The sequence below is a fragment of the Gekko japonicus genome, unplaced genomic scaffold (genome assembly GCF_001447785.1).
Source record: "Gekko japonicus isolate JY-2015 unplaced genomic scaffold, Gekko_japonicus_V1.1 scaffold791, whole genome shotgun sequence".
Classification (NCBI taxonomy): domain Eukaryota; kingdom Metazoa; phylum Chordata; class Lepidosauria; order Squamata; family Gekkonidae; genus Gekko; species Gekko japonicus.
In genome coordinates, this window is record NW_015173696.1 from 428,392 (window position 1) to 454,590 (window position 26,199).

Below are 26,199 nucleotides of genomic sequence, written 5' to 3' on the forward strand. Positions count from 1 at the left end.
TGGCGCGGGCGGGCGTTGGATCGTGGAAGCGCTGGTATCCCGTAGTATCCGGCACCCGTCTGCATCCCGTCTCTCACCGGATGTTTTGTTTAAGCCTCCGTGGTATGCACACAAACGTGGAGCTGCGCATGCCCACTGTTCTATGGATTCACTTCCGTGGTCATGCACAGGCGGGACCTCCGGCTGGAAAAAAAAATGCCCGTGAGGTCGGGAAGCGGCAGCTTGTGATCGCCATGTGTGTGATCGCGCCATGCCACTTCTCTCCCCCCCCCCTTGCCACACTTCACTGTCAACGTGTGAGCACATCTGGGGGCATGTGCATGGAGCATCGGGGGAAACGTCTGATCGCGATAATGCGCTTCATTTTGCTCCGGAGCAAAAAGTCTCACTCCCCCCCCCCCCCCCCCGGCCTTCTCCTTTTGTGTGTGACTGGGGCCTAGATTAGAGGCTGCCGCTCTTAACCACCACACCACACTGGCTTTTACCTAAAGCCTATCACTGTATCTTATAGCAGTGAATTCTGTAAGTTAGAGCGGCAGGAAGGGCTACTTTCAATTAGCTGTGAGCCTCATTAGGAGACCCTGAATTTCAGTGTTAAAGGAAAGAGGATTTTCTCCACGATAAGCTTTTAAAAATTTTCTTCAGTGTTTTTCCTTTGTTGTCTTTCTTCCCTTTAAAATAGCCCCTGGCTCTTCCACCTTATAAAGATGATCAGTCATTTTAGTTACCTTTTCTGGCATATTTTCTAGGTCAACAATATCTTTTTTTAAAATTTGAGATGGGACACACTCTGCCAACTGCAGCTATGCCGTAGATTTATACAACAGCGTTATGATACTGGACTTTTCCCTATGCCTGAACAGTCTGCCATTTGGTCTATTTCCCAATATGCAGGGCAGGCCACAGTAGCTTTAAAATGACCTGACAACAATCTCTGGGTCTGCTGAGGATTAAAATCCCCTTTCCCTCTGATTTCTCCCCCCCCCCCCAAGCTACGTCTGTCAGCCCAGTAATGCCTAGCAAGCAAATGAATGTTTTCAACATTTCCACAGTTTGATTTGGGGGCCAAGACCAGTTTATGCTGTGGGAGGACCTGCAGTGAATGCCTGTCTCAGGACTCTTACAGTTTATAGATCAAAATCAGCATATTGAATGATGCCCAAACGATCTTAGAAAGCCACTGCCGTGTTCCAGTGATGTGACCCGAAAAGGCAGGCATCTGCATTCTGTACAAGCAGCATACTTTGCAAATGGCAACCTGGAAGAGCCTTGGGAGTGTGTTGTATTTTTGGCTGTTCTCCATCATATGCATTTTAGAGTAACACAGAATATCTAGGTGGGCCTGAAAAAGTTTCATGCAATTTAAGAATGTAACAAGAGCCCTGCTGGCTCCACCAATGCTCTCCCTAGTCGAACATTTTGTTTCGCTCAGTAGTTAACCGGCTGCCCTAGAGAGGAAACAGGGCTTCCCCCTGATGTTGCCTTGAAGCAAAGGCCTTCAGAGGTTTGGATGGGAAGTTTCCCTTTATTCTCCATGGCTAGTAGCCACTGATGGATCTTTCATCCCTGGATCAGTCCAGTCCCCTTTAAAAACTCTGCTAGTGGCCATCATCACTACAAAATAATTTTGAAAAATAGACCTTATTAGATAATACCAAATAAAGGTCAGATGAAGAAGGGGATTAATCCAAGCTTTCATTGGTTTACCTGTTTTAAAAAGAAGCAAAGATCCTTTGAAATCCCGTACTTGGATGTGGTCTCTGTGAGATGGTTTAGATGTAACAGCAAGCCATAATTTGCCAGTTTAGACAGAGCATCAAACTATGGTTTGTTGCCTCCTTCTCTTCCTTTGTCCCCTATCTATGGTTAAATTATAAAAAGAAAGGGTTTGGGGCCTGCACCTTCCTTGACACAGGAATGTTACCTTTCTTAACTTGCTTTATGTGTACAGCCGCCTGCTTATTCAGGATCAACAAAAACACACTACGTATACTCAGAAAATGTTTTTAATCATTGCAGTTCTTTTATGGTCTGAAGAGAACACTGATTTGAATGCTTAGCGTTCCAGTGTGAAAAGCCCCTTGCCCCTATGTAATTGATAATCCAGAGAATTTTGGTGTAACCCGGGAATTGACAGTACAATCCTCCTTGGTGTAGTGATTAGGAGGGTGGACTCTAATCTGGGACAACCGGGTTTGATTCCCCGGTCCCCCACATGTAACCAGCTGGGTGACCTTGGGTCAGTTACAAGTTTTTTCAGAGTTGTTCTCTTACAAGCAGTTCTCAAAAGAGCTCTCTCAGCCCCGCCTACCTCACTAGGGTTGCCAAATGAGCCCGGGGGCGGGGAATCCCCCGCTTCGGCGGCCCAATTTCCGCCGCGGCGGAATTGGGTCCCAAGGGGAATCCCGCCCCTGAAGCAGCCAGCAACGTCGTACGTCACTTCCGGTGACGTGCTGCTGGCGTGCGCGCGTCCCTGAAGACCTCCCGGACGCCAGCAAGGCTCCTCCGCTCCGAGGGGTAAGTCGAGTTGGCAACCCTATACCTCACAGAGTGTCTGGTGTGGGGAGGGGAAGGGAAAGGAGATTGTAAACTGTTCTGAGACTCCTTTGGGTAGTGAAGGGCAGGGTATAAATCCAATCTTCTCCTCCTTCTTCTATAGAGTTATGCCCTTTGAAGTCAAGGGATCTCAAAACCCAGTGAGAGATGGTGGTTAGAATGTCAGACTAGGGTCAGGGAGGCCCGAATCCAAACACCCAGAGGTCATTTCCTGCAGGAGCACACAGGAGCAGAGCTCCGGCAGTAAAGAGCCCAGGGGGTGGGCATATGCAACAAGCCCCACCCCCTGCTCCCAGCAGCCCCAGCAGCCCCTGTCAGAGCAAGAAGCAGCCAGTTAAGTTGCAGAGCCCCCCCCCTTATAGCTAGCAATCCAAAACAGTCCAGTGGCACCTCTAAGACCAAGTTTTATTCAGGTACAAGCTCTCCCTCCTCTGCCAGGACAGATCTGCACGTCCCCCGTCCCCCCAATAGCTAGCAACCCAAAACAGTCCAGTGGAGCCTGAGCGGTGGGTGTTGCCTTCTGACACACTTCCGGTGATGTAAGGGGGTGTGGCATATGCAAATAAGTTATGCTAATTAGTTATGCTAATGAGCTCCTGCACCTCTTTTTCTACGAAATGACCCCTGCAAACACCCACTCTGCCTTGGAAGCCTGCAGGGTGTCCTTGGTCCAGGCACTCTCCCTTGGCCTAACCTACTTCACACAGTGGTGTGTTTGTGAGGATAAAATGATGTTCTAAGTGACTTTGGGAGGAAAGCAGTAAATAAATAGTAAGAGAATGAGTTTGTGAGGTGGGAGGCAGGCCATGGCCCATGTTCTGAACTCTTATCTGCTACCAACTCAGTAAGTAGCAAAAAAAATTATGTCTCTGACCTTTCGTCTGCAAAAAGGGGTAATACCACTGGTGTGACAGGACAGCCCTGATCTGGATAGCCCGAGGTGTCCTGATAGCATCAGATCTCTGCCCTGATTAATATTCGGATGGAGGGATACTAGGGTCATGACCAGTGTTCCCTCTAAGCTGAGTTAGTGTGAGCTAGCTCATAGTTCTTTAGCCTCCAGCTCACACAGTTTTGTCTTCGCTCAGGAAGGAGGGCTCCAGAGCAAACTAATTTATGCAGTCACCAAATCACTCACCCACAACTTTAATGCCAGGAGCTCACAAAGTAGAATTTTTGCTCACAAGACTCCCCAGCTTAGAGGGAGCATTAGTCGTGACACGGAGGCAGGCAATGGCAAACCACCTGTGAAGTCTCTTGCCTTGAAAACCCTATGGGGTCGCCATAAGTCAGCTGTGACTTGAAGGCAAAATAAATAAATTAATTAAAAATTACAGTATTGCTTTTAAGAATTGCAGTGAGAGAATGTGTGTGAAGTACTTTGATCGCTGAAAGTGCTGCAGAAACGCTAAATATCAGTCGTTCTAATCATACTGTAAGGGGAGTCATGATTTTAATTGGAAGTCCAGTGATACCTGAACGACTAACAACCTTTATTCCAGTGTGCGCTCTCCGGAGTCAGAGCTCACTTGTTCAGATGCTGTGAAGAGGAAATCATATTCCACGTGTTTGTAGAGAAGAAGACAGGCTTGGTGTCAATCCCTATCCCACTATGAATCTTCTCTGTGTAAGGGACTGGAATGGATTTGGTTGCTACACACTGGATTGTGAGAGAGGTCGGAGGTTCCAGATTATCTCATGCAGTGCAGATAAACTGGAATTGTAGGATAAACAATAATGTATCAAGGAAGAACAAAGTCTGAGTCCAGTGGCACCTTTAAGACCAACCAGGGGCAGATCTACATTTTTGGGACCCTGAAGCTTGAACTGTTATTGGGGCCCCCCTTGCAACCAGCAACAATAGGGCAACATCTAGCAAGGTCCAAAGGGCCTTGCTGCCCTTGCAAGGATAAGGCTCAAATGGCAGAGAACAGGGTGTTGGAGTGGAGCCCTTGAAAATGGGCCGTACAGTGAGCCCCTTCCCAGCAGCAAGGAGGTCTGGCTAGCTGCTGTTATCTTCTTCAATGGGGTTATTCCACAGTAGATCACCACATTTTTTTTTAATTAACCACTACATCTCAGATTTTGATTAAACCTGCTGTACTGATTTATCTTACATGTCAAAGTCACTTGTGTGCAGGGGTCATTTCCTGCAGGAGCACACAGGAGCGGAGCTCTGGCAGTAAAGAGCCCAAGGGGCGGGCACATGCAACAAGCCCCACCCCCTGCTCCCAGCAGCCCTCACTCAGAGCAAGAAGCAGCCAGGTAAGCTGCAGAGCCCCCCCCTCCTGGCCCCCAGTCCAAAACAGTCCAGTGGCACCTTTAAGACCAGGTTTTATTCAGGTACCAGCTCTCCCTCCTCTGCGAGGAGAGATCTGCACGTTCCCCCACCCCACCCCCAATACCTAGCAATCCAAAAGAGTCCAGTGGAGCCTGAGCGGTGGGTGTTGCCTTCTGATACACTTCCGGTGATGTCAGGGGGTGTGGCATATGCAAATAAGTTATGCTAATAAGTTATACTAATGAGCTCCTGCACCCCTTTTTCTACGAAATGACCTCTGCTTGTGTGAATAAAAAATTTCTAGGCTATGCCTTATCGTTTTCAGGTTATGGGGGATGAAAATCAAGGAAACTGATACATGCATGATGCATCACAGGATGATGAAATAAAACATAGCAAAGACCGCAGTTAATATATTTTATTTTATGCACCTGTGAGAATACATACTACATGAAGCACATTTTACAAAACACTCTTTTTTTCTGTTTTGTCCTAGGAACATATTCACATACGGTTCTGTCAGATGAGAGCTTCCTTGCAATGTAATTTTCTACAGACAATATGCATAAAGAATTTAAGCGCTCTTCAAGTCATGGTAGATCAAGATTTGTTCTTTATAAAGGAAAGCTCTGAGAAATTTCTTTCTGCTTCACAGCTTGTGATAGGCATTGTCAAGTACAGCTTAAGCACAGTAGTGATATTAGGGAACACTTCAATCAGGCGTTGCTCATAAATAAGATGAAGAACTTCCATGCATTGCATTTTAGATGGCGTGTTTTCTTCTGTGTTCTGGGATTTCCTCAGGTGTAAATATTCTTTGAACTGGTAACACTTGGTTACTAATTTATGGTCAATAACATCTTTGTAATGCAATATTCTAAGTTTAATATTGTCCTCATCAATTTCAGAATTGTTCACCAGTTCTAAGAGGAACTTGAACCTTTACGCAATCTGCTCGTATGGGTCAATCCTCTTGCCTAACTGGATTACCAAGCAGTCATAGAGTTGATTTAGAACTTCTATCCTACATTTTTCAGCTCCTTTCAAAGAAGCTCTTCCACTTGTTTCATCTGAAAATTTCCTTGTAATCGTGCATTAGGAAGCATCAGAATAACTTGAGATAATATCTTCACACAAACCTTTTGCTTCTGATTCATAGTGTATAATCCGGTCAGCTGAATTTTCTTGGAGTTCTTTACCAAATGAAAGTAAAGAGAACAGCAGAAGATAACCTTCAAATGCATCAAAACTAGGAGTTTGGAGTTTCTTGCTTGTTTTGTTGAAACGCTCAAGAATTTCTTCCCAAACAACTGTGAAAATAGCATATTCCAACTTTACCAGCTTGTGGTATAAATTCTTTGCATCTCGTTTACATTCAGGCTTCTCATCTCAGCCTTCAAAAATATGCTTGAGAGTTTGTAAAATACCTGCATATCCATTTGTAATTGCCCGGACTGCTTCATATTGTGCAGACCATCTAGTTACCCTTAAGCTCTTTAGGGAAAAATCTAGATTGCCATGTGTGTTTAAAATTCCCCATTTTCATGGAGACCCATAAAAGAAAACATACAGCTCCTGTAAAAAGCCAAAATAGTCAACAACTTCAGGCACAGTAGACACTGCCTTTACTCCAACAAGGCTGAGTGAATGGGCTGCACATGGTACATAGTCGGCATACCTGTTAATGTTTTTAAAGAGTGTTTGCAGCCCTTTCTGTGAGCCCTTCATGTTAGATGCATTATTGTAGGACTGACCACGGATATTTTCAACTGACAGCTTATGTTTGCCCAGAACTTGTATTTTGTTGAACAAGGTTGATTTGAGTCACAATTTCATCTAGCACCTGTTTCCCCATGATTTCTATCATTTCTTTATATATGGTTTTGGATAGGTGAGTAATGGCTGCGGTCACACGGAATATTAGCCACGCTACAAAGACGGAAGATAGGCGAATTTTCTGGCTGCGATCATACCGCAACATCTGGGAAGCTCCCATGGCGAACCCGAGGCTTCCCTCCAAAAATGCGCCGTAAAAAACTAGTACCTCCGAGGTACTAGTTTCCGGAAACCTCGGGGCAAGGGCGGGCATCTGATCACGTTTCCGGTGGTAACTTGTGGCATCCGGCGCCTGCCCATGTCCCGTCGCTAAGGTTTTCCCCCCCCAAGTCTCCATGGGATGCGCACAGGCACCCAACGGCGCATGCGCACACTTCAATTAGAAAAAAAGCACAACCCCCACTGCGCCGCATCTTTGCCGTGCCGCAGGAGCGAGGTATGATAGGCACCTCCCCCCGAACCATGGGACATCGGTGGGAGGTGTGATTCGGCTGCTGCGCGGTAGTTCGCTCCGGGGCAAACAGCTACGCCTCCCCCCCGTAATATCCGGTCCGTGTGACCGGGGCCAATATTTACTTTTTCATTTTTACATTTCTCAAGATGTTCATGTAAAAATGAGTCAAACTCTGCAATAAGTTCAATGGCCCCCATGAAGTTTCCATTATTTGGTGAGCCCCACTTCTCCTCGTGACCTCTAAATGCTAAACCTTTTTCACTTGAAAGATTTATAGCAGTTACAACTCTTTTCAGTACTTCAAAACAGTACTGTATGTTTTTTCTCATTTGTTCCTTGAGTTGCTGATCCACAGTGTTTTTATTTGACATCCTTGTTATCCAACACAACATTGCCCTCTTATGTTCCATGCTGTCGTCATGATTCTCCAGAGTTCTGAGTACATTCATCCAGTCAGAGTTCTGAGTACATTCATCCTGTTGTGAAAAGTACTGGGTTCGCCGCATGGAGGACTCGGACAACGACATGCTGTAGCACACGTTTATTGTACTTCACATAGACAAAGACTAACTCTGACGGCCAACGGGCCAACTATATACATATCCACCAGCAACCCTCCCACTCCCATTGGAGGGTTTGAATGTCCCGCCAAGGTGGCTATTGGTTGGGGCTGGGGGATCTAGGATCCGAAGTTTCCTTTGTTCTCGGATCCAAGCTCTGGCCTGTCCGCGGACCCCTTTGGTGGTCCACGTACATAACATGTTGTAAGTAATGTTTTGCATTTAGAAACGAGGTTGCAAGCAAAACAGTATATACAGCTTTTGCTCTTTGAGTAAACTAACCAGGATCTCATCACAGTCTGATCATTTTCCAATATTTTTTCAAAGTATTTGTTTGAGAAACTTCTGTTTTGCTCCTTTTAAACCTTGCTAGATGTGGTATATACATCACTTGTTTTTTATTTTGAAAAAAACCTGATGTCTTGCATTAAACAATTCTGTATCAACTGTTATGGGACAGTTTGCATGGTCACTGTAGTCTTTGAAATCACTGGATTTGCTTCCTGTTTCTGCCCTGTCTCTTCTTGTTCCATGGTACTTTTATGTTGACCATGGTGACTGTCATCTGTATCTACAGTGTCAACAGTGGGTTGATGATTGCTAGAAAGAGCTCCTACGGTTTGTGCACCATCACTGGCGCTTGCTTGGCTTGTTTCAGCTGTAGGTGTTGACAAAGTTTGACTTTACATTGTGAAATAGTTTGATAATTTTTGACATCTGTAAATGTCATCAGATCATTTCTCCTTGAGTTTGCGTTTTTGATATCCACTTAAGTACTTGCGGTGGCTCAAGTGGTTAAGATGCTGAACTGCAGGCTGTGGAAGGTCAGTAGTTCAGCAGTTCGAGACCCGGGTGCCGCATGATGGAGTGAGCTCCCATCTCTAGTTCCAGCTCCTGCCAACCTAGCAGTTCGAAAGCAAGACATTGCAAGTAGATAAATAGGTACCACTTCGGTGGGAAGGTAACAGCGTTCCGTGCGCCTCGGTGTTTAGTCATGCCGGCCACATGACCACGGAAACGTCTTCGGACAGCGCTGGCTCTTTGGCTTTGAAACGGAGATGAGCACCGCAACCCTAGAGTTGGATTCGACTGGCTTTTGAGCAAGGGAACCTTTACCTTTTTTTTAACTTTCTTGAACTCATTGCTATTCCTCTTGGGGTCTTGATCTCTACAATTACAGTCATAAAGTTGTTATTGTTATTAGTTCTACTGCAACTACATGTATTTATGAATAACATACTTAAACACCAACATAAAAGAGGCATGCAACAGATGCAATTTAACATTACCTTTCCTTTCATTTATTAGCTCCATTGACCAGAGGTCTTAAGCCAAACGTACAAACAGCTATTGAATTTAACATTACAATAAACTATATAAACAAAAGCATGGAGGTTTTCATAGAAGTCCTTGTTCATCCCAGTCCAGTTGCTATTACTTCATAGCAAGGATATTTAGGATATTATTGGATACAAACATCTTCAGCATCCACAAAGATGCACAGTACAAAAAGTTCTGCTGCTTCAGACAACATGGCTACCCATCTGAATGCCTCAAGGAAGAATCAGTCTGAAGTTTAAGTAAATTAACTGACATCAGTAAGCTGTTATACTGTCTATTTTGTTACAGTGGACTAACAGGGCTACTCTCTGGTATTATAATGTCCTTGCTGAATGTCATTAGGAGGGGGTAGCTTAATGCCTAAAGTCAGCTACGGCTGAGTTGAGATATTAACTCTCTGATCCATACATAGATCCTTTTTGTTGTTGTTCAGTCACACAGTCGAGTCCAACTCTTTGCGACCCCATGGACTACATCACACCAGGCCCTCCTGTCTTCTGCCGTCCTCCGAAGTTTGCTTAATTCCATGTTTGTTGCATCAATAACACTGTCTATCCATCTCATCCTTTGCTGTCCCCTTCTTCTTTGATCTTCAATCTTTCCCAGCATCAGGGTCTTCTCCAGCGAGTGCTCCCTTCTCATTTGGTGGCCAAAATATTTGAGTTTCATCTTCAGTATCTGGCCTTCCAGGGAAGAGTCAGGGTTGATTTCTTTTAGGATTGACTGTTTTGATCTCCTTGCAGTCCAAGGGACTCTCAAGAGTCTTCTCCGGCACTATGGTTCGAAAGCATCTGTTCTTAGGGGCTCGGCCTTCCTTGTGGTCCAACTCGCGCAGCCATACATTACTACTGGGAATATCATTGCTTCGACCATACCGACTTTTGTTGGCAGGGTGATGTCTCTCATATCATGAGCTACTCATTGCAAAATTCTGAAGAAAGTTGGGAAAACCACTAGGCCATTCAGGTCTGATCTAGATCACATCCCTTATGAATATACACTGGAGGTGAAGAATAGGTTTAAGGGCCTAGATTTGATAGACAGAGTGCCTGAAGTACTATGGACAGAGGTTCATGACATTGTACAGGAGGCAGCAATCAGCACCATCCCAAAGAAACAGAAATGCAAGAAAGCAAAGTTCTGTTCTGATGAGGTTTTATAAATAGCTGAGGAAAGCGAAAGGCAAAGGTGAAAAGGAAAGATTTACCCAACTGAATGCAGATTTCCAGAGAATGGCAAAGAGAGATAAGGAGGCCTTCCTGAATGAACAATGCAAAGTAATACAGGAAAACTATAATGGGATCTCTTAAAGAAAACTGGAGAAACCAAGGGAATGTTCCATGCAAACCTGGCCATGATAAAGGACAAAAATGGTAGGGACCTAACATTAGCAGAAGAGATTAGAAAGAGATGGCAAGAATACACAGAAGAACTATACAAGAAGGATTTTTGGCCACTGTGTGACTGAGTGTTGGACTGGATGGGTCATTGGCCTGATCCAACATTGGCTTCTCTTATGTTCTTATGACCTCAATGTCCTTGAAAACCACGGTGGTGTGATCACTGACCTCGAGCCAGACATCCTGGAGTGCAAAGTCAAATGGGCCTTAGAAAGCATTACTAACAACAAAGCTAGCGGAGGTGATGGTATCCCAGCTGAGCTATTCAAAGCCTTAAAAGATGATGCTGTTAAAGTGCTGTACTCAATATTCCAGCAAATTTGGAAAACGCAACAATGGCCACAGGATTGGAAAAGGTCAGTTTACATTCCAATCCCAAAGAAGGGCAATGCCAAGGAATGTTCAAACTATCGCACAATTGCACTCATTTCACACACTAGCAAGGTCATGCTCAAGATCCTACAAGCTAGGTTTCAGCAGTACGTGGATAGAGAACTGCCAGAAGTACAAGCTGGGTTTCAAAGAGGTGGAGGAACTAGAGATCAAATTGCCAACATTCGCTGGATTGTGGAGAAAGCAAGGGAGTACTGGAAAAACATCTACTTCTGCTTCACTGACTACGCTAAAGCCTTTGATTGTGTGGATCACAACAAACTATGGCAAGTCCTTAAAGAGATGGGAATTCCAGACCACCTCAGATGTCTCCTGAGAAACCTGTATAAGGGTTAAGAAGCGACAGAACCAGATATGGAACAACTAATTGGTTTAACATATAGCCAAACACTAAAATCTACAGTATACCGGTTCTCAGATTCAAACATGGAAAATTAGGCTTCCCTGATAACCCTCAGTACCAGAGTTGAGTGGAATGGGGGTATGTGCATTTCCTGCACATGAGACGAAGAAGGAGTAAAAGGGTTGCTTGTTGCGGCAAATGTTTAATCAGCTTTTCTGGTGAAGATACAGAAAACGGATGGTGCATATCCATTATTATTATTAATCTAGCATAATTTTTATATTGCCTGTTCGCCAAGGATCTCAGGATGGTGTACTTTGAGCTTCACAACCACCCTGAAAGAGAGTGTGTGTGACTGGTCCAAAAATCAGCTCCCTGGTGCATCAGAGAGGGGTCATGTCATAGAAAAAGAAGTGCAGGAGCTCATTAGCATAACTCATTAGCATAACTTACTTGCATATGTCACACCCCCTGACATCACCAGAAGTGTGTCAGAAGGCAACACCCACTGCTCAGGCTCCACTGGACTGTTTGGATTGCTAGCTATGGGGGGGGGGGACATGCAGAACTGTCCTCACAGAGGAGGGAGAGCTTGTACCTGAATAAAACTTGGTCTTAAAGGTGCCACTGGACTGTTTTGGACCGGGGGGGCGGGGGGGGGGCTCTGCAGATTACCTGGCTGCTTCTTGCTCTGACTGAGGGCTGCTGGGCGCAGGGGGTGGGGCTTCTTGCATGTGCCCGCCCCCTGGGCTCTTTACTGCCGGAGCTCTGCTCCTGTGCGCTCCTGCAGGAAATGACCCCTGATAACCACTATATCACAGAGGTTCTCTGTATATCATATGTATATTCCATACACATGTATGTGGTGTTGGTGGGAATCTGAAGTCATCATAAATAGATAATCCAGTGCTTGTTTCAGCAGCACATGTACTAAAATTGGAACAATACAGAGAAGATTAGTATAAATAGGTAATTCAGAGGCACTATGCTTTTAGGACTCTTTTTAAAAAGCCTTTGTACCACACAAGGAAATGCACCCTGTGTATGTTTGGAGGCATTCCACCCTTGTGTTTCTTAAAACCCCCCACCTTATTCTTCTCAAGAAATTGCAGTCAGTAGGTATTGTGTTTATTTGTGTGCATGTGTATAATTGTATTTATTTGTGTGAGTAAAGTGCTTTCAAGTCACAGCCAACACATAGAACCCAGCGGGATTTTCAAGGCAAGAGACATTCAGAGATGGCTTGCTAATTGCCTGGCTCTGTATAGCAACCCTGGAATTCCTTGGAGGTCTCCCCTGTAAATACTAACCAGGGCCGACCCTGCTTAGCTATCAAGATCTATCTTCTTGTTTTAAATACATACATATCCAGTGGCCACTTACCCTTATTTCCCTTTAAACCTAAACCCACTTTCTGCCATTTAGGAAAAGGCTTTCTTTGCAGGCCCGTAGCTAACATGGGGCCCGCGGGGCCCGGCCCCCTCGTGTTTCTTCTGGGCCACCTCCCTCCCAGGCTGGGCCGCTTTTCCCTTCTGGCTGCTTTCCTCCCGGCTTCATGAGGTCCGGATCAGATCAGCTGCACAGCAGATCAGCTTCACTCCTCCCGGAACCTTAAGCGACGCATGCGCTTTGGGACATGGCGATTTAAAAAGCAGCAGAGCGATAGGCGCGACCGGCTGCCCCTCTCCTGGTTTAGGAAGGTGCGGACGCCCCCCTCCCAACAAGCCCGCCTCAAACACACGCGGTGCGGCCTGACTATAGGGGACGTTGCTTGAAAATATGACCTAGGGCGATTCTGCATCTAACATTCCCTCCACATTTTCTCAACGGGGAGGTAAAAGTGCTGGCGGTGTCAGCAGCAGCGGGCCCGGTGGGGGCGAGGTGTCCCGGGGGAGGCGGCTGTCTGGGGAGCCACCTCCTGTATTTCCATGTCAGTGCACCCCGAGAGGGAGGGAGATGGGGAAGCTTGGCAGGGCGCTCGCTAGTGGCCAGTCACCCAGGGAGGCAGAGGGAGAGCGCCCTGGCACGCCCACAAGACCCGAGGGTTCATCTGTGGTGTGAGGGCTGTCCCTGCTGTTGGTGGCGGTGCTCGCCTCCCCCCTCAGTTGCAACCTGTTCCACCAAAGTTAATTGAATTAACTGATTTCATTGGCTGGTGGCCCCCCGCCCCCCAAAAAATCTCCTTAGCTAGGGGGCTGTTTCTCTGTATATGCTTTATATCACTTCTGAAGAAGTGAGCAGTGACTCACAAAAGCTCCTCCCCTGCCACATATTTTGTTAGCCTTTAAGGTGCTACTGGACTCTTGCTCTTTTCTATTGCTATAGACAGACTAACGCAGCTACCCATCATGATCTATCTGTACATGCTTATTCAGGGACTAAGGTCCCCTTAAATAAGAAGACTCAGTAAAGAAAAGAAAAATTCTGGACCTGCACAGAGGGACTCTGCCTAGGGATGCCAGCCTCTAGGTCAGTGATGGCGAACCTTTAGAGACCAAGTGCCCAAACTGTGACCCAAAACCCACTTATTTATCGCAAAGGGCCAACACGGCAATTTAACCTGAATACTGAGGTTTTACTTTAGAAAAAACAATTCATACATTAACTTTAAATGATCCAAACAAAGTAAGGAAAGCAATCCCAAATGCTTTAATTTACTTAAAATTATTTGGCAGAGAATTCGACACTTTAATGAAGGTCTGGGCCTGGCTGGGGCGATGGCACGCGTGCCCACAGAGAGGGCTCTGAGTGCCGCCTCTGGCACCCGTGCCATAGGTTCGCCACCACTGCTCTAGGTGGACCTGGGGATCCCCTGTAATTACAGATGATCCTCCAGTCTACAGGGATCAGTTCCCCTGGAGAAAATGGATGCTTTGGGAAGTGGACTCCGTGGTATTGTACCCCACTGTGGTCCCTGTCCACTCCAGGCTCCATCCCCAAATCTCCAGTTTTCCAACCTGGATCTGGCAATCCGTGCCAGTGGCCAAGGGGAACCTGGCAACCTCTCCCTGAGTTGGCGCCACTATTTTGTTTTTAATTACGAAAGGTGGCCGCCTTCTCTCCCTCCCCTTTTCTCTTACTGACTCTCTTGAGAGTTCCAGGTGGTCAGCCCTGTTGGGTTTGAAGCAGAAGAACAAATTTAGAACTCAGTGGCACCTTTAAGACCAACAAAGCTTTATTCAAAGGTATGAGCTTTCGTTTGCATGCATCTGACCAAGTGTGCATGCCCAGGAAAGCTCATACCTTGAATACACCTTTGTTGGTAACCAAAGGTAATCAAAGGTGCCTCTGGAGTCTAAATATGTTCCTTTGAGCGTAAAAGGGAACGTGGAGAGGGCGTGGCTCGGGAAAAAAAAAAAGTACCGCTGGCGTCCCTGAGCGTGCGCAGTCGAGCGTGGTTTTTTTTAAAAAACCCTTTCTTGCCCGCTCTGGTTCCTCCTCCCCTCTTTTCGTCTCCGCTTGCTTCAAATCTCGCGAGAGGTCCAAGCCGGAGGCCCGGGCCAACATGGCGGAAGGTAAGGGGCGGCGAAGCGGCTCAGGGGGGCGTCGGTGGTAGTAGTGGCAAGGAGGAGGGGGGGGGGCTCGTCCCCGTCCGGCTCCTTGGCATGCTCGGGCGGGCTTGGCGGGACCTCTCCTGGAGATAGTACGGGGGCGCGGCGAGAGAAGAGTATGCAAGAAAAAAATGGGGAGGATGGGTGGGTGTGCCTGTCCACTTCCCGTTTTTCTCGGGGCGGCTGCGTGTGTGGGTGGGGGGTTACCTCAGGCCGGGGGGGGGGGGCGGTGATAACGGCAACCTGAGGAGTCGGCGGCTCTCCCCCTTGGAGGGGGTGTGAGTCGCGGCAGGGATGGGGTTTGCTTCCTCTCCATGAGGTTGAAGAGCGAGCGTGTAGCTGCCCACGAAGAGGGTGGGGTGGGGTGCCTTTTAGACAATCGATGCCCCCTCTCTATATTGGGGAGGCGGCCGGCCGAGCACTTGCTTTGCATGCAGACGGTCCTTGGCATCTCCAGGGGAAAGGCTCGCAGGTGCAAGAGAAGACCTAGGACCGGCTTTGCACGCAGAGGGTCCTTAGTGTTTCTAGGTAAAAGGATCTCAGGTGCGAGAGGAGACCTAGGACCGGCTTTGCATGCAGACGGTCCTTGGCATCTCCAGGTAAAAGGATTTCAGGTGCAAGAGAACTCCTAGGACCGGCTTTGCATGCAGACAGTCCTTGGCATCTCCAGGTAAAAGGATCTCAGGTGCAAGAGAACTCCTAGGACCTGCTTTGCATGCAGACGGTCCTTGGCATCTCCAGGTAAAAAGATCTCAGGTGCGAGAGAAGACCTAGGATCAGCTTTGCATGCAGATGGTCCTTGGCATCTCCAGGTAAAAGGATCTCAGGTGCGAGAGAAGACCTAGGACCGGCTTTGCATGCAGAAGGTTCTTGGCATCTCCAGGTAAAAGGATCTCAGGTGCAAGAGAAGACCTAGAACCAGCTTTGCATGCAGATGGTCCTTGGCATCTCCAGGTAAAAGGATCTCAGGTGCGAGAGAAGACCTAGGACCGGCTTTGCATGCAGAAGGTTCTTGGCATCTCCAGGTAAAAGGATCTCAGGTGCAAGAGAAGACCTAGGACTGGCTTTGCATGCAGATGGTCCTTGGCATCTCCAGGTAAAAGGATCTCAGGTGCAAGAGAACTCCTAGGACCGGCTTTGCAGCAGACGGTCCTTGGCATCTCCAAGTAAAAGGATCTCAGGTGCAAGGGAAGACTTAGCGTCTGCTTTTTGTGCAGAAAGGCCCCTGGCATCTCTAGGTAGAAGGACCTCAGGTGCTGGGGGAGACCTTCCTTCACCTGAGAATCTGGGAAGCTGCTGTTAGCTTGAATAGATGATGCTGAACTTCTGTGGCTTGTTAGCTTGTCATGGTAGAAGTTTCAAATGTTCATCTCTGGCGCCTTTCTTGTGTCTTGTTTTAATAGCTATGGTACTTGTGATGTTATGATTTTATCCTACTCCTTTGTGAGCTCCCTCAGTATGGTGGTGTGTAAATTTTCTGAGTGTATCATTCTAATAGCAAGGATGAGGTCTTAAGAGCATGGCCTGAGAGATGTGTCGTGAAGCAGAACTCCACAAAAACCAGTGTGTTTGTTTTCTCCATCCTTTTTTTCTTTTATAGACAAGTAGGGATGGTTTTCTTCCAGGTTTTGAGTTTTGTGTGCTGGTTTTCTGTGAGGTAGGGTGTTGAGAAAATCTAGAAAGGAGAGGAGGTTGGTGTTCTGCTTCTCCCTTATGATACTGTTTAACCTACCAAGACTCAGTACCACATATACATGACTATCTTATTCCTACCCCTCCCTTTTTATTTTACTATATTCTTGTGTATTTTGTAAAATTCCAGTTCATTAAAAATTGAGGATATGATGCTATTCATGCTTACTTTTCCATCTTAGTGAGTTCAGCAATTACAGATGGATAGCTGCATAAGGAGCAAAAATAGGAGTCTTGTGGTGCCCTTAAAAACTAAGATTTATTTTGTTCCTGCTTGTAATTCCACAGAAACTGCCTGCCTTCTGTGTATGACCCTGTGGTGCCCACAAACTTCCTCTTTCTGTAAAGCCCAGAGAAGTTGGTGGTACACCACCAGATCCCCCATAATTCAGGTTTCCGGGCATTAATGAATTCTTGGTGGTTAAATGGTTCACAGCTGTCCTGTTTACTTTGAAAACTTACCCACCCACATTTGCTGTGCTTATCTATGGCTATCTGCTCACTCAGGACGCTGAAAGCAAAAACAGCTCAAGTACAAGGACCTCAGAGTTTAGAGGAAAAGGAAACCTTAAAAGCCAATCCTCTTTTAAATAGTTTCTTTGTTCTTCCTGTTTTTCCGATGGGACCTTCTGGGGAAGTCAAAATGGTAATGTGCATAAATCACACTGAAGCCCTGGCTTGTGTGAAAGTCATGCCAGATCTGCAGAATTACAACATTTTGACATGTACGGGACTATTGCATAATTTTCAGCTTTTGAACTTTTTGGAACACCAGCTGCCTGTAAGCTCCTTACAGTATTTAAAAGAGTTTCTCCGCAGAAGTGTCTTCTGTGATGGAATTTGGTCACAGTTAAAGCACTCCTAAGCAAAGGTTAAAAAGCTAAAAGGTGTTCTGATCAAAAACTTGAGTGCTGTGTTAGCAACTAAATTGGTGCGAGGGATGTCGTATCTGTCTTAAATATTCATTTTTATCACACCCTTTCCCCAAGGTGATCAGGGAAGTGTGCATTCTTTTCCTGTCCTCATTTTGTTCTCACCAGAGTCCTGTAAGGTATACATTGAGAAAGTGATGGCCCAGGTCATCCATTGAGCTTCATGGCAGAGGAGGGATTTCCCAGTAGTGCAGTCCTAAACAGAGTTGTACCCTTTGAAGTCTATTGAAATCAATGGGATTAGAAGGGTGTACCACAGTTTAGGACAGCAGTGCACGTCTCCCAGTTCCTAGTCTGACATTCTAACCAGTATACTGCCTTGTTACTATATTTCTTTCAGTGTGTAAAGTCCTGTATAACTACTTTAGCAGGTTAGGATGAAGGTGAGTATGGTAACCAAAACTTCCATTGGAGCCACGGCTAACTAAGGATTAAACCTTGGTTAGCTGAACTGCAAACCTGATACTTCTGTACCATACTGACTCCTCCAAATCTGTAGAATATATCATATCCACTTTGTGTCTTCTTATCTGGGAAAGCAACATCAGGATTACAGTTGAAAGAAATTAATTATCCCTCCTAAGTGATGAGGAAGTCCGGAAAACAAACAAAACTAGGAGCGGTGAAAGGTTTTCAAAAATTGTTCTGTTTTTTTCAGACTGAAGAACTGGAAAACTTGGGATATATTTTATAAGTAATTATGAATAGTTCTTTCAGAACAAGTCAAATGATTAAGGAAGGGTTTCTCAGTGTTTTGCATTCAAAATACTTTATAGTAACTATGTAGAACATTCTACAGTACTGATTGCGTATCTTAGACGATAGAGATATATAACTTAAATCCTACTTAGATTCCTTTAGCTACTGCAGGATGCCAAAGAAACTGAAAATACCCACATACAATCTAAAAACAAGCTTACCTATAAAACAGTTCTTTCCCCATTCTCTGCAGACTATGGTGATAAAAATGAAAATTCAAAGCTGGAAATTTAGCTGATTTTTCAGAAATTGATTCTGATTAGAAGAAGAAACTTGATGGTAGTATTTTGAAGAATGTTTAAATAAGTGGTTCATGTTATCGGTTCTGTGCAGGGTTACAGCACTTTTGCCTGCGTTGGTACGTAACTGAACACATCAGCATTATCCCAAACCTTAACTCAGCCTCTTAATATATGGATAGTTCTTGATCTGTTGATGCTGGGAGAAGAGGTAGGGGCTTTTGTCACTGGGACTGAAAGCCATTCCCAAGAGGGATTGTTGCTTGTGGCGAATACATGTAGCCCACTGTCACTTGTTTTTTTTTAAAAAAAAAATCTGTGGGTCAACTTTTCAGTCTTCCAGAACACTCAATGTTTGTTCTGTGTAAGCTAGCATTATCCAGCAGAGGAACTTGAGAGAGACTCCAACAGGAAACTGAATTAGAATTAATGATTACGTTGCTAGTATTGGCCAGGGATTCAACCCGTCTGATAGTTCTTTTCATTCTCTCAGTAGCTGTTACATTGCTTCATGTAGCAAAGTTTTTCTGTTATCACCACCTACATTTGGCTGTAGCTGTGCCTATCTATATTTTCCAGTTTTGCACACAAATGTAAAGAAAATATTTTTAGTGTTTGTTTCCCCCCCATTTTGGGGACTTTATGATTCACTTTGCATTTGATGACAGAGTCAGGCTGCTGAATTTATTTTATTTTATTTATTTTATTTATTTGATTTCTATCCCGCCCTCCCAAAGGCTCAGGGCGGTTCACAGGCGGCAAAGCCGGAATATAAATACAATAAGACATACAATAAAATACACATTTAAAACCACAGTAAAACCATCCTATAACACGGTGCTATATTAATCAACCAAGATGGGAACAACCACCCAACTTTGGTGGCCAGCTATCCCGGTAGCGCGGTCTCCCGCTATGCTGTCTATAACTTCTGCCAGGGCTAGTGGTGGCGGTGGCAGCTCCTACTCAAACGCCTGGCGGAAGAGCTCTGTCTTGCAGGCCCTGTGGAACTGCATAAGGTTCCACAGGGCCCGGATCTCCTCTGGGAGCTCGTTCCACCAGGTAGGACCCGCCACCGAAAAAGTCCTGGCCCTAGTAGGGGCAAACTTAATCTCTCGGGGACCTGGAACTTCCAGGAGATGGCGGTTTCCCGATCGTAGTGCTCTTGAGGGAACATACGGGAAGAGGCGGTCCTTCAGGTAAATGCTTTATCAAACTTCACTTTTCAATGATCTTCACACAGTTTAAATCACCACAAGGGTATCCATACATTCAAATCCATACATTCAAATTGGCTCACAAGGCTCCTATACACAAAAGTTCTTTCCCATCGTCATTCAGGGCTTTAAAGGTGAGAACCAGCACTTTGAAGCGAATCCGGTGTGCTATTGGCAGCCAGTGCAGCGCTTGCAGCCCAGGCCGGATATGGTCTCGCCTAGAGCTGAAAGCTTATTCTACAATAAATGTTAATGTTTAAGATGTCACAGGGCTTTGCATTTCTTTCTTGCTGCAGCAGATTAGCACAGTTTAGCCCACTGGAGTCTGGTAAATGGAAGTTTTCAGAGTTCTTTATTTTTCTGGGTACTCCCGGCAGTTGGGAAGAGGGATTATTAGCAAGACTTAAAAACAAACTTCATTTGGTTTACTACAACATTGATGGTTGGGTTTCTGTTTTTGTTCTCCTTATTTTTCCCTTTTCCCAATGACCACAAACCAAAGTAATTTCAGGTGGGTAGCTGTGTTGGTCAAAAGCAGCAGAACAAAGTTTGAGTCAAGTGACACCTTTGAGACCAACAAAGTTTTACTCAAGGTATAAGTTTTTGTGAGGTGTGTTTTGCACACAAAGTAATTTCAGGCACTTTGCAGGGCAGCTTGCTGGTCTACTGGGGATATTATCCTTCAGTCACATTTTTATTCCAGCCTTCTGAGTTCAGTAAAGGTGGCTCAAGTGGTTAAGACGCTGAACTGCAGACCGGAAGGTCGGTAGATCAGCAGTTCGAGACCCGAGTGCTGCATGACAGAGTGAGCTCCTGTCTCTGGTCCCAGCTCCTGCCAACCTAGCAGTTCGAAAGCAAGAAATTGCAAGTAGATAAATAGGTACCACTTTGGTGGGAAGGTAACAGCATTCCATGTGCCCCGGCGTCTAGTCATGCCGGCCACATGACCATGGAAATATATTTGGACTGCGCTGGCTCTTCGGCTTGGAAACGGAGATGAGCACCGCATCCCTAGAGTCGGGCTCGACCGGCTTTCGAGCAAGGGAAACCTTTACCTTTGTCTGAGTTCCGAGTGGTGTTCATGGTTTTATCTTCCATTTTATCTTTGCGAAACCCTTTGAGGTAGGATGCAGGCTCAAGGTTACAGAGTGAGTTTCATGTCCGAGTAGGGACTTGAACCCAGGTGTCCAAGTTGTTGTGTGACCCATCAGTTCATCAGGCTGCACTAGCTGCTTATTCTTGAGATAAAACGATTAATTTTTTAACTGTACCCAGCAATACTATCATGCTGCTAACTAGGTTATATATAATATATTTTGTTCTTAAAGTAGCAGAGTTTTCATCTGATAGGTGAAATTTATTCAGTAATTTTTCTTAGAATTTCAAGGGTTCTGCAAAAAATTGAAATAATTTTGTCTTTCCCATTGATTTCCCAACTTCTGAGAACTTTCCACTGCTAACCACACAACATCATGTCTTAGCAAGAATCAGGATAGTTGAGTCAGTGTGGGATAAAGAGTGGCTGGCAGCCTTTGATCTAGGCAAGCTTGCATTCAAAATTCTGTTCACTGAAGCAGTTTACTTCATGGCCTGGGCCAAATCACACTCTTACAGTGTTTTTGTAATGCTAAAAACACTGCTAAATTTCTGGGAGAAAGAGGGAAAGATTATTGTTCTTCCTGCCCTTTTATATTTAATGTGTGAAAGCTAGTTTTATAAGCTGCTTAATGTACCAGTCTCCTGCCAACCTAGCAGTTCTAAAGCAAGAAATTGCAAGTAGATAAATAGGTTCCACTTCAGTGGGAAGGTAACAGCATTCCGTGCACCTTGGTGTTTAGTCATGCTGGCCACATGACCATGGAAATGTCTTCGGACAGTGCTGGCTCTTCGGCTTTGAAACTGTGATGAGCACCGCAACCCTAGAGTCGGATTCAACTGGCTTTTGAGCAGGGGAACCTTTACCTTTAATGTACCAGCAGGTTGGGATGGACAACCTGCTCGATGGAAACAGAGGGGCATTTTCTGAGGATTCCCCCCAATTGATCTGATTGAGAAAATTAGGGAAGTATCAGGAAAAAACCCACTTATGAAATATTTTAACTTATGAAATTGAATGCAAAAGCTTTTAAAGACAAAGATTTCCTTGCTCAAAACATGTAGCAATGTTTTCCTTTTAGATGAATAGCTAAACACCACACCTGGGACCACCTTAGAAGTCTTACTCTGAGAGAAAAAAAATGGAAATGCCTTTCATTAAAAAAAATTACCTGTTGAAGAACTGTGACTTTGTTTCTGGCCTCATTATGTCCTAAGTAGATCGAAGTGTTCTCTCACTGCTTTCTGAGTGGTTTTTTTTTTTTTAAAGTCTGACCTGTGCGCCTGTTTGGTGGCCCATAGTTCTTGGTAAGAAGATGTTCTAGGTTAGAGGACTGGCTGTATACAAGAGAAGACCGGCCATCCAGGGCCTGTCAGAGAGAAATTGTTATCCAGCATGGGCTGCAGTTCATTGAGCTATTGATCATTCCGGGCACAGATTGTGGGGCTGGAGAATTATTAACTTAGTGTGTTATCCAAAGATGTCAAATGAGGCTGGAGGGAAAAATTCCAGATTCACGGGAGCCTAGCCTCCTAAGTACATTATTTCATTTGAAAACCGAATTGGATGCTGGGAAACCATCACTGTCATATCACACCACTCAATTATTTTATTTCCTATTTGGTTTTTAGTGACTTCTAGTGATCCAGGAGTTACTAACTAGTGCAGGTGATGCTTTTTAGCAGGTTTGGCATGGTAAGAGACTTAGGGATGTTGGACTGGGTACCAACATGTCAGCTGAGGCCAGTCAAGGTGTCTTGTGGGTGAGCAGACTCAAGACCACTTAGACCAGAGCTGTCGAACTCATTTGTTCTGAGGGCCATATTTCTCTATATAATAATTGTGTATTGGAGTGGCACTCTCCAGAACATTCTACACGCTCCCAAATCCGTTGGCTCCCTGATGTGTCACTCAGAACGTCTCCCTATCCACTGGCTGCATTGCCTGAGTCCCGCCCACAGAAGTGGCGCCAGCCACAAATTCCGTCAGAAGACAGTTGTTTCCCCTCCCCGAAGGGCCTTGCGTTTGCCACGATGCAGCGGCAGTGGAGGCAGCCTGGTTTCCCCATGCCTGGCACTGGCGGGGTCTCCCAAAGACGGCAGGCGGGAGGCGACCTTGCTTGGTCCGGGGAGACAAACACTCCGAGCGCACAGGCTGGCCCAGACCCAGCAGGCCTCACCAGAGCAGCAGAAGCCCGGCGGCCGGTGACGCGTGCCCGGGAAGCTCTGGCCAGAGAGAGAGAGGCGGCAGCAGTGCTGTCAAGGACGGAGGAGCGCTGGATTCCGTGCTGGGTGACACCGCTCGCCTGTTTGCCGCAGCTCGCTCGGAAGTGGCAGAGCCCGGCTGGAGGTGGTGGTGGCGGCTCCGCAGGCCTGCTGTGGGCAGGGGGTTCTGTGCAGCGGCCTCCACCATCATCTTCCTCGTCTCCCCACACCCCAGGCTAGCTGTGCCCCATGCCCCGTGGTGGGACAGAGGGAGGAGGGAACTGGCTGGCCGGCGGCCCCCCCCCTTGGACAGATAGCCACCCGCAGCCCAGTCTAGAGCTCATTGTATTGCTTTTACAACGAGCTTGGGTGCTAGTCTGACATAAATGTCACTTAGTCAGGCTGGGCCATGTGTGTCATAAAATGTAATGTCAGGTACCGAAGATATAAACTGAATAAAGGACAGCAGCTGGTAAGTTCCAAGTTAGTGTATCCTCACTGCAAGTCCTCATGGGAAAGGAAAACCTATATGGGCGGATTGGAGAGCCAGTGGTGCAGTCCTGGGCAGATACACCCACACTGCTTGGCTCCTACAGACAAGGTTGTTCCACCATGCTGAAGCCATAATTGGAGTGGCTCCGTCCACTCCCCCCTGCAGCCCTCCCATTCCCTCCCTTGCACTAGTTGCTTGCGGGCCGCATAAGAGTCCTGGATGGGCCGGTTCTGGCCCCCAGACCTTACGTTTGACACCCCTGTCTTAGACTTCATCAGTCAGCAGTTAAATCATCGAGAAGCTCAGCTTTTACTTTTAAAAAAGTTCTCCCCCTTTTGCAGTTGTGTAGAGAAGACACTTATTTCTTGGCTCATATATTAGAGACCTGACATTTCCTGGAAAGTTTATGAGATTTTGATTCTATTTACTCTGCCTGTCAACAGTGAATATTCAAGGGTTGTCCCCCCCCCCAACCGCATTTCATCGTTGAAACAACTGCCAAGTTCTACCAGGAAAAAAAAATGTAAAATTTGAGATCTGAATCAAATGTGCGCATGTCTGTGTTTTCTGATATGGTGATGTTGGCTTCTGGATTATACAACCTGGGGAAATTGCTAGAAATTTACGAGAAATTTCAGCTGTGCAAGGAGCTGCAGTGGCTCAAGTGGTTAAGACGCTGAGCTGCAGGCTGTGGAAGGTCAGTAGTTCAGCAGTTCAAGACCCGAGTGTGCCGCATGATGGAGTGAGCTCCCATCTCTAGTTCCAGCTCCTGCCAACCTCGCAGTTCGAAAGCAAGAAATTGCAAGTAGATAAATAGGTACCACTTCGGTGGGAAGGTAACAGTGTTCCGTGCGCCTTGGTGTTTAGTCATGCCAGCCACATGCCCACGGAAACGTCTTCGGACAGCGCTGGCTCTTCGGCTTGGAAACGGAGATGAGCACCGCAACCCTAGAGTCGGACTCGACTGGCTTTCGAGCTTGGGAACCTTTACCTTTAATTCTGTGCAAGGGTGGCCGTGCAGCCAAACTTTATAAGAAGAAGAGGAGATTGGATTGGAAGAAGTTTTTCCGTCCAAACCTGAAATTAGCGGACAGTGTTTGTGAACCTCAGAGCTGTCCTGTTCTCTTCACACTCCCCCAGCGAACAGAGCCGATAGCTATTGGGCTACCAGCAGCTGCATTCCTGCTCCTGTCCCCTTTAGATTTGCTACAATGGACTATCAAGGCTACCCCACTGGAATGCGCAGTCATCACTTTTTCTGCCAGTTGAGTCTCCCAGGATATTCTGCGGAGGCTTAGAAGGGCTGAGAGCAAGCCCCCAGTATGGTGGGGGCCTTCTGGGTCCACATGCATTCCATTGCAGTGTAAAATGTTCCTGTGGCGATGGTGTCCTTGATCTTTCACTGTTGCTTGAATAGTCAAACCTCTTAAGTGTCTTGGCTTGCACTAATACAAGCTCTCTCGTCCTCGCACAGAATGCATTCTGAGCCTGATGCCCTGTTTACAGTTGATACAGACTTCCTCCTTCCATAATATTTGGAATTAGTCGTATTTCGTATTTTTTCTCTCTCCAAATGATACCAACATTTATTTAAAAGTACTTTTATTGTGTCTTGAAGGAGCTCCATGGTTAGAAAACATTTTAAACAAATAGCATTGCAAACAGTAGTCACAGTAAAAAAGATATATTTTTTTACCTAAATGGTTTCAAAAATAGATTGTGCAACACTTGTGAAACTTCCCGAGGGGAGGATAGCCCTGCATTTCCTCACGAAGATCAGTTATTTTTTTCAGACAGTAAGAAGTGGGTTGCTTTTCTGTGCCCTTAATCCTCTGGGGGTGCATAAAACAATTTGTGAAGGTGGTGGGGAGCCATGAAAATGCTGTGCCTGCCAGCAAATAGGTGGGAGCCAACAAGAAAAGGCCAAATTGAAAATATGTGTCTTAAGTTGATGAATAGGAGGACACAAACATGAAGAATTTTGTGAAGGGGGGGGGGGACAATTTGGAAATTCCATCCGCTGCTTATGAATCTCCCCTGCCAATTTAAAAAAAAAAAAAACTTTGAAGGATTTGAGCAGGCAGATTTTTCACTCTCCGCTTTCTCCTTTAACTGATACTTGGCTGCTTTCCACATCCTATGTCTCCTGGAGCATTTTCTGTCCTTAGTATGCAAATACGGATGGGAAACCATATCCCAACCCTGCAAGCTGATAGATGTCAGCAGAGAAATGACTTGTTTCTTCTCCCCCAGTGCAGAATTCTTGAGAGAGTTTTTCTGGATCTCCCCATTATCGGACTGTTTGATAGCCTATATTCTGGTCTTCTATAATAATGGCGACAGCCTAATGGTAAAGCGGCAGCTGCTGTGGCTCAAGTGGTTTAAGACGCTGAACTTCAGGCTGTGGAAGGTCAGTAGTTCAGCAGTTCGAGACCCGAGTTGCCGCATGACGGAGTGAGCTCCCATCTCTAGTTCCAGCTCCTGCCAACCTAGCAGTTCGAAAGCAAGAACTTGCAAGTAGATAAATAGGTACTACTTCGGTGGGAAGGTAACAGCGTTCTGTGCGCCTCGGTGTTTAGTCATGCCGGCCACATGACCACGGAAATGTCTTCGGACAGCGCTGGCTCTTCGGCTTTGAAACGGAGATGAGCACTGCAACCCTAGAGTCGGACTCGACTGGTTTTCGAGCAAGGGAACCTTTACCTTCACCTTTTTAATGGTAAAGCACAAATAATGACTTGTATTGTCCCATAAGCTTTACAAGGGGGCTAGATAGATTCATGGAAGATAAGTTTATCAGTGGCTACTAGCCATGGTGACTGACGGGAACCTTCACATTCAAAACCACTAAG

The 26,199-nt window shown here is 45.9% G+C and overlaps 1 protein-coding gene across 1 annotated transcript in view; it reads left to right on the top strand.

The window, feature by feature from the left end:
- The first annotated feature begins 14,669 nt into the window (after positions 1–14,669).
- ANKFY1 (ankyrin repeat and FYVE domain containing 1) overlaps positions 14,670–26,199 on the top strand; it is an 83,410-nt gene continuing 71,880 nt past the window's right edge. Inside the window, exon 1 of the mRNA XM_015423191.1 lies at positions 14,670–14,679. Within this exon, the coding sequence (XP_015278677.1) occupies positions 14,670–14,679 (10 nt within the window). The remainder of the gene's footprint in view (positions 14,680–26,199) is intronic.